This window comes from Mesoplodon mirus (genome assembly GCF_964341445.2).
Source record: "Mesoplodon mirus genome assembly, chromosome: 1".
In the NCBI taxonomy this organism is placed as follows: Eukaryota; Metazoa; Chordata; class Mammalia; order Artiodactyla; family Ziphiidae; genus Mesoplodon; species Mesoplodon mirus.
In genome coordinates, this window is record NC_138976.1 from 38,065,631 (window position 1) to 38,081,777 (window position 16,147).

Consider the following 16,147-nt stretch of genomic DNA (forward strand, 5'->3'; position numbering starts at 1 on the left):
CGCGCAGGACTCTACGTCCGCCCGCGGCCCACTTCCGGTAGGTGTCGTAATTCCGCCTTCCTGGGCGCGCGGTGGATGGTCTGAAACGTAGAGCACGGCTTTCGGTGGGGCTGCGCGGCCCCGGAGCCCAGCATGGCCTCCTCACGAGCTTCCTCCGCGGTACAGGTCTCGGCTAACTCTGGCAGGGAGCGCGGAGGGGTGGGGGTCCCTGCGGAACAGGGCCGTTAGGGAACGGGCTACGGCGGTGGAGGGCTAAGGAGGAAGGCTGCCAGACTCGGTCTGGTCTTAGAGAGCGGAGCAGCGTTTTCCTGATCCCTGAGTGCTTTCCTATTTTAGCCCATTTTCAGCTCTTGCTACAACCCCTTTTCCGTCTGGTTCAGAAACGGAGTTCTGAAAGGGAGTAGTGTCTTGGCCAAGATTTATGACAATGTCAGACCTCTTAATTGTAATGAGGCCTCCTAACTTCCTATCTACTGCCCCACGTCTGAAAACGTTTGAAATGTATAGACAGTAACTTTGTAACTTGTCCCCCTTACCATCGCGTTGGTTATTTCAGTTATCCTTGATATCGCCTGTGATGAGCAGTAACCCTGGAAGTTTCGTAAAACCCAGGAAGAGATTGCACTTGCAACTGAATTAAGTAAACATGTTCCAAAGCACGCCTTTGATAGAAAAATCACCAAGAGAAATTCACTAGTTTTATCTATCTCTTCCTATCTGCAAAACTTAAGTGACCGAGAGACTGGAATCACCCCGCGACCACGTCCAAATCAGGGAAGACACATCTTAACCGGTGTCCAATTTGTCTTTTCTTTAGAGAAGAAATGGGATTGAAGCTCTGGATAAGCTTCATCCTTCTGGGAGGTCTAGTAAATTGCTAAGATTAAGCTTTAGGTTAATCCAGGTCTTTAATTTAGCAGGCAACCAAAACTAAGGCATCTGATGACTTAGTCGCTCCTGTTGTGAAGAAACCACACATCTATTATGGAAGTTTGGAAGAGAAGGAGAGGGAGCGCCTGGCCAAAGGAGAATCTGGGATTTTGGGAAAAGAAGGACTTAAAGCAGGAATTGAAGCAGGGAACATTAACATAACCTCCGGTAAGATGCAAACTGTGAGTCCATCTTTACCTTTGGTGCTCAAATTATCTGTAATGATTACCTTCCTAAACTTAGATATCACTAGTTTAGTGTCAAAAAATTTCAAATATTAAACTTGCATCTATCATAAGGCCATACTCTCTGCTCACTCAGTATCATCTGGAGAACCTTTTTCTTAAAACCTTTTATACAGTTTTTCTTCTGTGAATTGTTAGTAATTTTACTAGGAATTTATTCATTGTGTATTTGGATTCAAAGTGATTCCATTTGTCTTCTGGAGATCTAGCATAGTTGTGGCATTGGTTTGGAGCTACTATGGTTCATAATATTCTCCCTTTTTTAGTTTTCCAGTTATTTTTCACCCAAAATGAAATATCTCTTTTAAATTATAAAAGTAGTAGCCATTTTTATTTTGAAAGAAATCAGAATACAAGTTTTTTTCCATAAATGAAACCACGATAAGCAAATTGTTCTGTAACCTGCATTTGTCATTCTGTATACTGTTGAGGATATTTTTTCATGTCAGTAACTAGTGGTCCACTATATTTTTGAAATAAAATTATTCATGTTTGTCATGAGAAATTCAGAGAGTACAGAAGGGTATAAAAAGAGTTCTCTGCAGATAGGACTTTTGTCAAGTTTCTCATGGATCCTCCCATGCATTTTCTTTTCTATACACATGCACTTTAGTGACTTTTTAAACCTTTTATGTTATTTTAAACGTAGCTGCATCACTACTATACTTTTCCTTTTTCATCGAAATGCTTGTATTTGGTGTGAGTTTTAAAACTAGCTGATAGATGATCCAAAAAACCTTACAGTCAAAGAATATCATTTTCATGGTAATTATTTCCAGTTAGTGTCCCTATACTGAGACTATTTCAGAGAGTAGCCTTGGCAATTGTTAAAATAATGTTTCTATTTTATCATGGATAGAAAGCCTGCATAACTTATTTGTTAAAGATGCTCCATACTCTTATTGTCTCATGCAAGCTATGTGTTTATGTAAGTTTGCCAAATGAAACAAGATGGCTTCAACTATTTTTCTGCCTTTTAAAACCTCGTTTAGTTTTCTGTGTTTGGCATACTTTATTTATTTTTATTTATTTATTTATTTATTTTTTGGCTGCTTGGGTCTTCGTTGCTGTGCGCAGACTTTCTCTAGTTGCAGTAAGCGGGGGCTACTCTGCGTTGCCGTGTGCGGGCTTCTCATTGCGGTGGCTTCTCTTGTTGCAGAGCACGGTCTCTAGGTGCATGGGTTCAGTAGTTGTGGCTCGCGGGTTCTAGAGTGCAGGCTCAGTAGTTGTGGCTCATGAGCTTAGTTGCTCCGAGGCATGTGGGATCTTCCCAGACCAGGGATAGAACCCGTGTCCCCTGCATTGGCAGGCAGATTCTTAGCCACTGTGCCACCAGGGAGGTCCTGGCATACTTTAATCCACCTGGCAGGTGGATTCTTAACCACTGAGCCACCAGGGAGTCCCTGGCATACTTTAATAAACTGAGAAACTGTAAAGTTTGTAGTAGATTAAACAGTTAACTTTCCCTAGAGGCATACAGACTCCAAATGTAAGAAATTATTTCTGGGCTTCCCTGGTGGTGCAGTGGTTAAGAATCCGCCTGCCAATGCAGGGGACACGGGTTCGATCCCTGGTCCGGGAAGATCCCACATGCCTCGGAGCAACTAAGCCCGTGCACCACAACTGCTCAGCCTGTGCTCTAGAGTCCGCGTGCCGCAGCTACTGAGCCTGCCTGATGCAACTACTGAAGCCCACACGCCTAGAGCCCATGCTCCGCAACAAGAGAAGCCACTGCAATGAGAAGCCCGTGCGCAGCAACGAAGACCCAACACAGCCAAAGATAAATTAAAAAGAAAAAAATGGGAATTATTTCTTTCTCCCTACTTGAGGAAGGTCTGGTGATTATGCTGATGTTGCCGGTTCTTTGTACAGGAGAGGTGTTTGAAATTGAAGACCACATCAGTGAGCGACAGGCCGAAGTGTTAGCTGAGTTTGAGAGGAGGAAGCGAGCCCGGCAAATCAATGTTTCCACGGATGACTCAGAGGTCAAGGCTTGCCTTAGGGCCTTGGGGGAACCCATCACACTTTTTGGAGAGGGTCCTGCTGAAAGAAGAGAAAGGTGCCCTTTCTAAGTATCTACTGTCTTCTCTTTTAATCACAGGGTTCCAGTTCCAAATTTCAGTTGGAATTTGTAGCTAAAACTTTAATAGAATGTCTCAGATAATGTTGACAGAATACCTTATTAAATTGCATTAATATGTTTTAGCCCATAATTTAAGTCTTAGGCCAGTTTTTACTCCACTACTAATTTTTCTTTATAAACTATGAAGAAGATGTTAACACATTCCCTCCCTTCCTCTCCTCACTATGGAGTTGTGAGTTGGGTAAACATCCGTCACTGAACTCTGAAAATTTAAACAACAAACACATTCTTTGTCATTAACATAAGACATAATGATAAGTGTTTTTTGGGTGTTATTGCAAAAAGGCACTGTCCTCATATAATGCTCCTCTTGTGATTTTGAAGTTACAAAACCTCTTAGTGACAGGCTGGTTCTATGCAGTTATGCGGACCTGGCCTGCCTACCTGCCTCTTTAGGACTTGGGGCTCAGCTATTCCTCACTCATTACATTTACTCTCTTAAGGCCCTTACCGCTCATTTACTCTTCAACCTACTGCAAACTGATCGACCACTACCACGTTGAAATTGCTCTTAATTAAGGTCATCAACTCATCTTTATCAAGAATAGCCCTAGTACATTGCCACCTATTCCCTCCTTCAAACACTCCGTTTCCTTGGCTCTCAGAAGACCAAATCATCCTGGTTTTCCTCCTGTTTCTCTAGCTAATTCTTCTAAGCCTCTTTTTTTCCTGTTTATAAACTGCTGTTTTTTGCCCTTATCCTACATTAACCCTGAGTGATCAAATCCATTCCCATGGCATGGATTACTCTGTGTATATATATATTCTGATGACTCCCAGGTCTCTGTAACCTAGATATTCTATAGGTACTCAAATTTGACATGTCTAAATTGAACTCACCTATTTTCCAGTTCTCCTTGCAAATAACAGTGCCATTCACACAGTTTTCAGTTGAAAACCTGCTCACCTTCTGTGTAACCCATCAGCAAAATCTTGTCTCTTCTGCTTCTGAAATGTACCTCCAGTGTGTCCTCTTTTCTCTACCTCCATTGCTTTCACGTTTAGACTGTTGTAATAGCCCCAAATGTGTTGTGTTAATTGTTTGCTTAAAATCCTAGTCTTCTTTTTTTTAAATTTTTAAATTTATTTTAATTTATTTTATTTTTGGCTGTGTTGGGTCTGTCATTGCTGTGTGCGGGCTTTCTCTAGTTGCGGCAAGCGGGGACGACTCTTCATCACGGCGCACGGGCCTCTCATCATGGTGGCCTCCCGCTGCGGAACACGGGCTCCAGGCTCGCAGGCCTCAGCAGCTGTGGCACGCAGGCTCAGTAGTTGTGGCGCACAGGCCCAGTTGCTCCGCAGCACGTGGGATCCTCCCGGGCTCGAACCCATGTCCCCCACATTAGCAGGCAGACTCCCAACCACTGTGCCACCAGGGAAGCCCCCTACAGAGTCTCCTTATTAAACTTAGAGTAAAAAGCTCCTAATCATGCTCTTCATCCTTGCCTTGTGCCACTCTTCCCCAGGTTACTAGACTTAGCAGCCATAATGGTCCTGCTGGGATACTCAAGCTCTTTTGCTGTCTTTCCACTGAACTTTTCTCTTTTTGTCCCCCTCTCTTGCCTTTTAGAGCTTTTTTATTCTTTTGGTTTCAGCATAAATGCCACCTCCTCAAAAAAGCCTTTCCTAACACCTGACCCCTTGTAAAGTAAGTCCTGCCATTATTAAGAAAGTAACATACTTTCTTAATAGCCTTTCAGAGGGTTTACTTCTACTGTTTATTGTTGTCTTCTCCACCAGCAAAGTCTGTCTTATTGTGTCCCTTAAATGAATGTCTTGAGTCCTCACTGCCACTGTCTTGATTCAGTCCATAAGACCCAGGGGATACAATAATATGCCTTTGTTCTTCCCTCTTCAGTCCATTCTCCATACTTTTCCAGGGGTCTTTCTCAAATGTAAACCCTCCTTACCATGGCGTTAGGAGCTCTTTGTGACCTGGCCCCTGCTTAGATTTGCAGCCTTATCTCTCACCAACCCTTTCCCAGTACTCTGTGCTCCAGCCATATTGAATTGTTGTGATTCCAAGTTCAACATGCTTTTCTTGCCTCCAGACCTTTACATTTGTTGAACCCTCTGCTTCAACTGTCCTTTCCCATTCTTGACCCATTGACTTGATTACTTGAGGACTCAGTTCAGGTAACATCTTCTCCATGAAGCCTTCCCTGATTCCCTCCAAGCCTAGGTTGTTTACTCCTTTTATGATTCCCTTAGCACCATGCACTTACCACTGTCATAATACTTAATGGAACGTACTCTAGTTCCCCGATACTTTCTGTATGTCCTGTCCACCCGCCACTCCCTCACCCCGCACTATGCTACTTGAAATCAAGGACTGTTTCTTAGTCATTTTTTATACTTAGCACCTGAGCAGTATCCAGAACATTGTGGCACTGAGTGAAGGTTGTCTGTATTCACAGCCCAAGTGGTAGCAGTGTTGGAGCTAGTTGACTCTAAGTTTAACAGGGTAATTGCTTTTAGTTCAATTTAGGGAATCTTCAAATAAAGACTACTGAGTGAGAGAAATCACACTGGAAGTTCAGGCATCACAACTTGACCCTTAAAGAAGGTTGCTTGGGATTTGAATGGTGAGAGAGTAGGGCAGGCTTGCCGCCTTCTTAGGTATACTTTTCACAGTCTTAACTCTGTTTAAATTCTGATCTTTTTTGTTGCAGGTTAAGAAATATCCTTTCAGTGGTCGGTACTGATGCCTTAAAAAAGACCAAAAAAGATGATGAGAAATCAAAGAAGTCCAAAGAAGAGGTAAAAATGTGTCTTTGGCTTCATAGTATAAACATGCAGGAAACAAGGGGGTAGTTCTCTCATTTTCTGTTTTCTGTGGGATGGGGAACAGGGGGAGTTGGAGACTCTACTGTTCCGGAATAGTTGTTGGCAATAGTTTGTGGTTCCTTTGTAGGTATAAATGGAGAAAGTGAGTTCCCCATTCAGGAAAGAACCATAGCATTCCTGGTGTCACTTTTAACAAGTAACCAGAAACTATCCAATAAGAGTTCATAGAAAGAAACACAAGAGAAAGCACATATACCTGATTTCATCCTATTACTGAACTAATTCATCTTTTTTCTGGGCAGTTAACAATAGGGAATTGACAGCTATGAAAGGGGCAGGAATGCTTCAGACTTGACATTTCTGCTCTTAATTTAACTTTCAGTATCAGCAAACCTGGTACCATGAAGGACCAAACAGCCTGAAGGTTGCTAGACTGTGGATTGCTAATTACTCACTGCCCAGGTAAGGAGAGCCTCGAGAAGGAGGAAGAAACATACTTTTTCTTATTTCCTCTCAAGGACTGAGGAGCTGCTTTATAATGACTGTGGCTGTTAATTGAAGTTGAGTGGTAAAGAGACTTTATCGACCTTTGTTTCCAACCCATTTGCTCAGGGTTAATAATGTTATTTCTGTGTCACAGGGCAATGAAACGCTTGGAAGAGGCCCGTCTTCATAAAGAGATTCCTGAGACAACGAGAACCTCCCAGATGCAAGAACTGCACAAATCTCTCCGGGTAAGATGCTCTCATCTTATATATATAAGATGCTCTCATATATATAATTGTCTAATATCTTAAAGATTCTTAAGTATTTAATAGATGCTCTACTTTGGCCCACCTCTAGCAAGTAAAGGCAGCTATACTTATTCGTCTGTGCTTACACTGTTGCTATGTGGGAGGAGCCATCAGCTAAGGTGGCAGGGAACCTACTGTGCTTTGTACTAGGCAGAGACCTATGGGTCTCCTCTTTAATTCTCCCTTTTAATATGTCAGACTGTACTTCAGATCTCGCCATGGCCTTCCTGTTTGTATTTAGCTGACATAGAAGCTAGTGATACTAAGACTGTAGGAGACAGCATGCTGGAGTTCCAGATAAGCCTTGACTCCATTCATTTGTATAAGTGTCTCCTAACAACAACAACAAAAAGGTGGTAGAAGATTCTTGGGGAGGGTTAAAACTGGAATGGTCTTTGGTTTTGTTTTTATGGTGGAAAAGCCAAGAAAGTCTTGGGTTAGCCTGTTAATGATCCCTTGTCTGTCTTTCTTTAAGTCTTTGAATAATTTCTGCAGTCAGATTGGGGATGATCGGCCTATCTCCTACTGTCACTTTAGTCCCAATTCCAAAATGCTGGCCACAGCTTGTTGGTAAGTCCCATTTTACAGTAACATTTTTTTCTAAATGGGGTTCAGGGGAAGAAATCAGTATTTGTCTTAGAAGGCCATTTCAGTACCATTTGCCTCTGCTTCTCATGATCACACCAAACTAGAGATGCTAGTAGTTACCCACTGTAGTTTACAATATAGCCTTCAATTAGCAGTTCTTACTGTTCACAAGGTACCCCAGAGACCCATGACATGTCAGTCATATTCTTGGCATTAGCATCATTTTGGATCAGATAGTGAGCTTATAGACTAGTATACACACCTTGATATAACTTTTCTTTTTTGGTTATGTGACCTAGGCAAGATGCTTAATCTCTGTAAGCTTCACTTTTGTCACCTGTAAAGTAAGGTGATATAATGTTTGTAAACATTTTGCCTTGATAGTGCCTAGTATGTGGTAAGGACTCAGTAAACTTGAATTATTGTTTTTATCTTCATTTTGTTTTCTACTCACCACATATGCAGAAAACTCTTAGGATGTGATAACTTTGTTGTTTTGTCCTATTTAGTTACTTAGTTGTTCTTGAGGAACATTGTCATCTAGTGAGGGGGAAACTCGCTTGCATTGTACGCACAAGAACTACTTGACTAGGCAGAAATTGAGACTGTGGCTCAGGAGAAAGCCAGGGACCTACACAGATCCCTCCCCCTCTCCAAGCCTCAGTTACGTTCATTATAAAGTAGAAATGAGTATGTGTATAACTGACTCACTTTGCTGTACAGCAGAAACTAACACAACGTTGTAAATCAACTATACTCCAATTTAAAAAATTAATTACAAAAAATAAAAATAAAATAAGAAAAAAATAATAAAGTAGAAATGATCATTTCTGCCTTATATGTACCTCACAGGTCTGTTATAAGGATCACTTGATGATAGATATGAAAGTAATTTGTTGGAAATTTTCCAAAGTAAAACATTTTTTAAAAAATTGAAGTACTTTGGGGACTTCCCTGGCAGTCCAGTAGTTAAGAGTCTGTGCTTCCACTTCAGGGGGCACGGGTTCGATCCCTGGTTGGGGAAGTAAGATCCTGCATGCTTCACAGTGCTGCCAAAAAAAAAAAAAAAAAAAAAATTAATGTACTTGGTAAGCAGCAAAATGCTATTGGTATTTAAGAAGATAGTATCATTATTAATATTAATGTTAGATAGTTTAATTTGTCCTACCTTCCCTCAGAAATTGATCCAAAAGTTAAGGAGAAGAGCAACTTGTGCTATAATATTTAGTCCAGTAGAGGCCTCTGTTTGCATGAGACCTGGGTGTAGCTTTCTTCTCTAAGCCTTCAAGCCTTTTCTGTTTCTTTTTCTGTCTGCCACTGTAACATTTTTGCGGAGTGGGGGTGGTGAGAGAGATTGTCCTTTAGTAATGTTACCAAGGTACCTTTTCCTTCCCAGACCAACCCTGGCTGAGATGCTTTCCTTTGTGTTTGTTAGGAGTGGGCTTTGCAAGCTCTGGTCTGTTCCTGATTGCAACCTCCTCCATACTCTTCGAGGTGAGTTAGAATCTTGTCTAAATCTCAGTCTTTTTCTCAGTGTGAACTCTTTCAAGCAATACAACTCTAAAACTCTGCCTGACACTCAGACCCAGTACACGCAGATTAATTCTTGATTTGATTTGACTTGGTTTGGTTTTCTCTGACTGCAGGGCTGGATGATAATGACTTCATACGCATACCACTTTTCTCTCATGTCCAGCCCCACTCTGGCATTTATAATCTCTAAACCAAGAAACATCTTTTTGTGTGTTTAGCTTTTTTTAATGCAATTTATATATTAATTTAAGTTAAAATAGTTCAATTTTTTAGTAGTTGAATAGCTACTTTAATACTCTCTAGGTCCACATGTCCTCTGATATGTGTATATATATTTGTCATGTCTGTATTTACACTTAAGTTATAAGGGAGCAGGAGCCCTTTAATTTGCATCTCTCACACTCCTTCAGGCCATAACACAAACGTGGGAGCAATTGTATTCCATCCAAAATCCACTGTCTCCTTGGACCAAAAAGATGTCAATCTGGCCTCTTGTGCTGCTGATGGTTCTGTGAAGCTTTGGAGCCTTGACAGGTGAATATTACCCTCTGTCCACACTGCGATCGCTAAAGTAAATAGTTGATTGGTTGGTCCTTGAGACTTAAAAATCTACCATTTAACCCCAGAGATGCTCTGAGTCAAGGTAACTTGTGTGAAAATAGAATGGAGGATTTTTTTCTTAGACCTTTTCTCACCAGAGGAGTTGTGTCAGGTTTCCTTCTTTGTTAACTTTGTACCTTGATTTTTGCCTCTAACATAGTAGCCACTGTTTCCTGGCTCCAGCTATTCTGGAAGGATCCATTATACCTCCCATGCAATAGATTGACATTGGAGAAATGCACTATTTGGTAGCTTGACTAAAAATAATATTCTAGACAGCACATTAGTTCTTAGCAAACAGCCACAGGGGAGAGGAAGGAGGTTCTGTCTGGCAGTATTGCCAAGGAAGTGATGTCTACTTCCAATAGCATCATCCTTTACCTAGACTACATTTTCCAACTGCAACAGTTTTTTTTTTTTAATGTGTTTGTGATTATTGTTTTCCAAGAAATTTTTGGAAGCACTTTGTTTGCCTAAAAGACAACTGAATTCAGTTGCTTAGTTTTCTTTCTTTGGGAAAGCACATGAGGCTTTTGTTCCAGGATTTTGTGAGGAGCTAATTAGTGTCTCCACTCTTTGCCAGACAAGATCTTACCTGTGAGCACAGCAAGTTTTAATTGGCTTTGGTAATACATAGCAATATTTGTTCCCCTAGGGCTTTAGTTAGTTCTGTGTATGCACATTGACAAATTTCCCTTTTTAATTGCCCTCTTTAGGGTTCATGTTTATTTCCTCTTGCTGGTGTTCAGACCTTCTTTCTGTCCTTGCTAGTAGTAGAATTTAATGGCCACCAAAAGGAAACTAAGCCTCTGTTTAGGAGTTCCTGTTTTCATGTGGATCCTTGGACAAGCTGAAGTTTGAGATAAATTTATCTGTAATCCACTTGCACCAAAACTTTTTGATATAGCCTTGCATCTCTATCAAAGTATGTTTTCTTTCTAGAATCTCAGCGCTCCTTTGGTGCAGAGAGCTTATTTTGCTTGTCAGGCTGAAATATCTTTTATTTTTCTCTAAGCAAATGATATAGCATTAAGAGTTTATTAACATAGTGAATTGAAATAGGCAGTGTTTATTGAAGAGCAATTTTGCCCCGTGGGCACAGGAAATAGTCCCAAAGCTTTTATAATGACCTTGGGAAGTGCGTTAAATTATCATTAGTCCTAAAAGTTTAACAAATTACAGGTTTAGTTACAATTTGGCCTGTCAAACCATGCAGAATGGGTGTGTATGTGCTCAACAGTTAATAAATTCAATGAGTATTTACATGACTGTAGAATAGTTTACTTACATATACGTGATTCCTTTTCAGTGATGAACCAGTGGCAGATATTGAAGGCCATACAGTGCGTGTGGCCCGTGTAATGTGGCATCCATCAGGACGTTTCTTGGGTACCACCTGGTAAGCCATCCTCTTATTGTTCTATCCATACAGGCCTGTGGCATCTTGTTAACCTTTTATGGCTAAACTGCCAAGTAAATTTTTAGAGCAGAGATCTTCAAGAGATTTTCTTGGACTTTAATAAATCAGAATCAGAAAATAATATATGACATAGTCAGGGCTAAGTGTATTTGGTTTTAAATTGCAGTTAATCTGAAATTTCAGAGTCACTGACTCCCGGAAAACTATTTTTCCCTCTTTCTTCTCTTTCTTGGCCAATACTAGAGGTATATATATATATATTTTGCTATACAGTGTAATTTCTCTGCTTACAAATCAGTCCCCTTTTCTGGTTCTATAAATTCAGTGAGGCCAGAATCTGTTAAAGAATTTTTTGAGATACAATTTACGTGCAATGGAATGGATTTAAGTGTGTAATTTAGTCAGTCTTGACAAATTCATACACTCATGTGGCCCACATCCCTGTTGTTGGAGATCCAAGGGAACAGAAGGTGCCCACCAAACTGAGAAGGCATCTTGAGATTGAAAAACACGGCCAGCAGCTCCATATATCCAATGGATCCGTTTATCATAGGGTCACTTACTCACAGGGTGGGATCTGGCAGACAGCAATCCAGAAGCATTCACAGCTGCACTCTGCACCCCCAAGAGACCATTGAGGCAATTTTATAGTTAACCTAAGGTATGGGGGTACATGTTTGGAAACAGGAAGTACATTCCTAAGTGAAGAATGGGTAAACTAGTGGGTGCTGGGAATATATCAGCAAAGGTCTTCATCATTGTTGGAGGACTAACAGAGCATAGAGGCCACCTGGTCCTAATGATTATTAAACAATATCTATTAACTACAAAGCCCTTGACTACAGGAAAGTGACTTACCACACAGTATAGTTCTGGGTCGGGTCAGCAGAAGGACAGGAAGAACTGTACAGGCCCAAGACAGCATCAGTTATGCTCATAGCCATACACAAGTCAATAGAGAGAACATTTTCATCACCCCAGAAAGTTCCCTTATGCCCTTTCCCAGTCAACTCCCTGTTCCAAAGCAACCACTGACCTGATTACTGTCACCATAAATTAATTCTATCTATTCATAGTTTATGAACTCATTTGTGTTCATTTGGCTTCTTTTTGATTGGCTTCTTTTACTCAGCATAACATTTTTAACATTCATTCATGTCGTTGCATGTATCAGTAATTCCTTTTTATTGCTGAGAAGTATCCAATTGTGTAACTCTGCCACAGTTTGTTTATTCATTCTCCTATTGATGGACACTTCGGCTGTTTCCAGCTTTTGGCTAGTCAGAATAAAGCTGCTATAAATACTCTTGTACAATGCTTTTTGTGGATGTGTTTTTCTTTCCTTGAATAAATACCTAGGAATGCAATTGCAAGGTTATAGGGTAGATGTATATGTAACTTTTTTTTAACTTCCAAGTGGTTTTCCATAGTGTTGGTGCCATTTTACATTCCCAGAATTCTGGAATTCTGGTTTTTTTCACGTCCTTGCCAACATTTGTCATTAATCAATCTTATCATTTTGCTCAGTTCAGCAAGTATGTAGTGAAATCTCACGGTTTCAATTTTTATTACTCTGATGACTACTGGTGTTGAGTAGTTTGTCATATGCTTATTGACTGTATATTCTCTTTTGTTCAGTGTCCAGGTGCTTTGCCCATTTTTTTTATTGAGGGTTTTTTGTTTGTTTTGTCTTTATTTCCATATGTATTACAGTTCTACCATCATTTATGGAGGAGACTTTCACTATTGAAATTGCTTTGATGGCCTCATTGAAAATCATTTGACCATGTATATGTGGGCCTATTTCTATACTCTCTATTCTATTCTATTGATCTATTTGTTTGTGATTGATTTTTGTATGCCCAGCATTCAGTTTAGGACCCAATAAATGCTCAGTGAATGGAAGGACATAACAGTGAAATTAGGGAAGAAAGAAGGCAACAGAATCTTTGCTGGGCCATTCTAAGGAATTCTGTTTTTAAAACAGCCACTGAAGGCACTTCTCTGGTGGCACACTGGTTAAGAATCTGCCTGCCAACGCAGGGGACACGAGTTTGATCCCTGGTCCAGGAAGATCCCACATGCCGCGGAGCAACCAAGCCTGTGCGCCACAACTACTAAGCCTGCGCTCTAGAGCCCGCAAGCCACAACTACTGAAGCCCACGCACCTGAAGCCTGTGCTCCACAACAAGAGAAGCCACCACAATAAGAAGCCCGCACACCGCAATGAAGAGTAGCCCCCACTCGCCACGGCTAGAGAAAGCCCACGTGCAACAGTGAAGACCCAGCGCAGCCAATAACTAACTAACTAAATAAATGTTTCTAAATAAATAAATATAAAATAAAATAGCTACTGAAGTAGGTTTATAGGAACCATGGTTTCCCAGTTAGCACCCAAGACAGATATGCTTCGTTGTTGAGACCTTGTTTATGCCAGAAAAGAGTTTGTTAATATGGTTGTATGAGTAGTTTCAGAAACGTAACTTGAGCTACAGCTGTTTATAGCACTTTATACATTGTAGGAACTGAACATCTGCTGGTTAATCGTTAGTTTGACTTTTTTAGCTATGACCGTTCATGGCGCTTATGGGATTTGGAGGCTCAAGAGGAAATCCTACATCAGGAAGGCCACAGCATGGGTGTGTATGACATTGCCTTCCATCAAGATGGCTCTTTGGCTGGCACTGGGTAAGGCTTCTTCCACGTAGCGGGGGCAGCTCAGTAGTCTCACCTCTTAAGTATACTTGCTTCCACAGAGAACTGGATTCAAAATGTTCATTCATAAGTTATTTTGTCAGGGGACTGGATGCATTTGGTCGAGTTTGGGACCTGCGTACAGGACGTTGCATCATGTTCCTAGAAGGTCACCTGAAGGAAATCTATGGAATAAATTTCTCCCCCAATGGGTAAATAAGCTCACTGAGTGAGGGGTGGAGAGGGTTATTGGCCAGAAAATATTCTTTGTTTCTAACTTCAGTACTACATCTGATCCACAGCTACCACGTTGCAACTGGCAGTGGTGACAACACCTGCAAAGTGTGGGACCTTCGACAGCGGCGTTGTGTCTATACCATTCCTGCCCACCAGAACTTAGTGACTGGTGTCAAGTTTGAGCGTAAGCTTTCCTCCTGTTGTAGGCCTAATTACAAGATAGACAAATTGCACTTCTGAGGAATGCAGTCCGGGTGTTAAGATTTGGAAGTGGAACAGGAGAGAATTTGGACTCTACTGAAGGAGCAAATTATAATCTCCTTCCCTCCACCACACTTTCAGACAGAGCTATGACACAGCCTGCGTCTTGTTCCTAGGAAGTAAAGACTTCCATGAATGTTTCGCTTTATTATTTTTTTTCCATGGAAGGTCCAAGCACTGAATCCTTAATATTATTCTGAATAGGTTGTCTATCAGGGAAAGAGCCAAAAGACCTTAATAATGTTATTTGTTTCCCTAAGTCTGCCTGTAGTTGTCTTCTTTTTCGTCGAGGTCTAGTAGGAATACAGATCAGAGTGTTGAGTTTTTCTGAATGTAGATACCTTCTTTTTCAAAATAGTATGTTCTAGCAGATTTTGGGTCTTTTATTTTCTTACGCTTTTTTGAGTACTTGAATTCCTGAAGCAACTCCCCTTTTCTTTTGTAGCTATCCATGGGAATTTCTTGCTTACTGGTGCCTATGATAACACAGCCAAGATCTGGACCCACCCAGGCTGGTCGCCACTGAAGACTCTGGCCGGCCATGAAGGCAAAGTGATGGGCCTAGACATTTCTTCCAACGGGCAGCTCATAGCCACTTGCTCATATGACAGGACCTTCAAGCTCTGGATGGCTGAATAGGCAGGACCATGGAAGAAGGATTCTAGCCTCACTCTCTCTTTAGAGCCATTTTCAAAGGAAAGGAGTTGATGTGTTTTGTTCTGTCATGTGTTTTGCTAATTACCATATATAGATTCAAAAGAATTGGATTTCCATGTCAGCTCCCACTTCAAGCAGGCAGCCCAGTCCCTGGGTGTTGGTGAATCCCTTTCATGGTTGAAATTTTAACTTTCATCTTCCAGCCCTGCCATGAACTTTGTAGACATTGTTTTTATTAATCTTTTGTTTGAATGCCCTATTGCTTCCCTCACAGCACTCTGGATTGTGACTGACTCCATTTTTAATTCTTGAAACTTGGCTTTCCATTACATGGTACATGCTTCAGGACTACATGTGACCCAGAGAACAAGGTGGCTGGACTATATTCTGGAAGCCCTCAAGTAGAGAGAGACACCTCACCATGCACTGGCTAAACCATGCCTGACAGAAGAACCCTGAGAACAGAAGGTGAAGAGGTGAAGAGCTATGCTCAGGGTTCTGCAGTAGAGAGTATTTTACCTCTTCCTGTTGAGTTCACTGGGAATGCTAACTGCATTAGGAAGCTCAGAACTGAACATTTTCTTCGTCAGAAGATGTCTTCCATTTTGCTTTCAAGTTTGGCATCCTTTGTGTTACCCAAAAGCTAGGCCATTGTGCCAAGATTTCAATAAAATTTTTAGAAAGCAAACATGATGTCTCTATTGTGCAAGTTCTTTTCTATTGGTTATTTAAAGGATATACCCTTCATGTTGAGGTTACTCTGGAAAAAAATCCCTAATGGATATTCCTAAACATAAACCTTTTCTTTATTATACACTTGCTACAGAGTAAAATCCTATTGAAAAAACTGCCCTTTAAAGAATCATCTTGTATAGTTAAGCATTTTCTGAATCCTAGGCATTGGTCCACAGAGGTCCCTTTTTTTTAGTCTGAGATATAGCAAATGATCTCAAGTATGGCGTACTCCAATTCTGTCTCCTTAGTAAGCATTCTGTTAGTAATTTTTTTTAAAAATGGGGGGCTGTTGCATTGTGGGCGAGACTACCAGTGAACTGTATCAGGACTCTATAATTCTTACGCACTGGCCAAGCAGCAGTTACTTTCAGCTCTTTCCACCCCAGGTATACAACCACTGAACTCCGGAAATACACAGTAAATTCACACAAAAAATAGAGGAATTGGCAAGAAGAAAGGATTGTGTATAGAGAATTCAAGAAGGGCTTATATGATGGCTTCTCCTTGAACGTTCAAAACACTT

The 16,147-nt window shown here is 41.0% G+C and overlaps 1 protein-coding gene across 4 annotated transcripts; it reads left to right on the forward strand.

Annotated features, from left to right (window-relative positions):
• The first annotated feature begins 50 nt into the window (after nt 1–50).
• On the forward strand, nt 51–15,577 carry PRPF4 (pre-mRNA splicing tri-snRNP complex factor PRPF4). Of its 4 annotated transcripts, none has more exons than XM_082624568.1 (14): nt 51–165; nt 918–1,098; nt 3,048–3,234; nt 5,991–6,078; nt 6,488–6,567; nt 6,746–6,839; nt 7,375–7,469; nt 8,923–8,981; nt 9,431–9,554; nt 10,930–11,019; nt 13,606–13,728; nt 13,839–13,946; nt 14,037–14,155; nt 14,678–15,577. In XM_082624568.1, the coding sequence occupies exons 1-14, from the start codon at nt 133–135 to the stop codon at nt 14,869–14,871; spliced, it is 1,575 nt and encodes a 524-aa protein (XP_082480694.1). In that variant the 5' UTR covers nt 51–132; the 3' UTR covers nt 14,872–15,577. The 4 variants fall into 4 exon arrangements, with proteins under 4 accessions (XP_082480694.1, XP_082480695.1, XP_082480696.1 ...); XM_082624569.1 differs by having other exon boundaries at nt 921–1,098; XM_082624570.1 differs by having other exon boundaries at nt 51–159.
• Nucleotides 15,578–16,147: the final 570 nt, after the last annotated feature.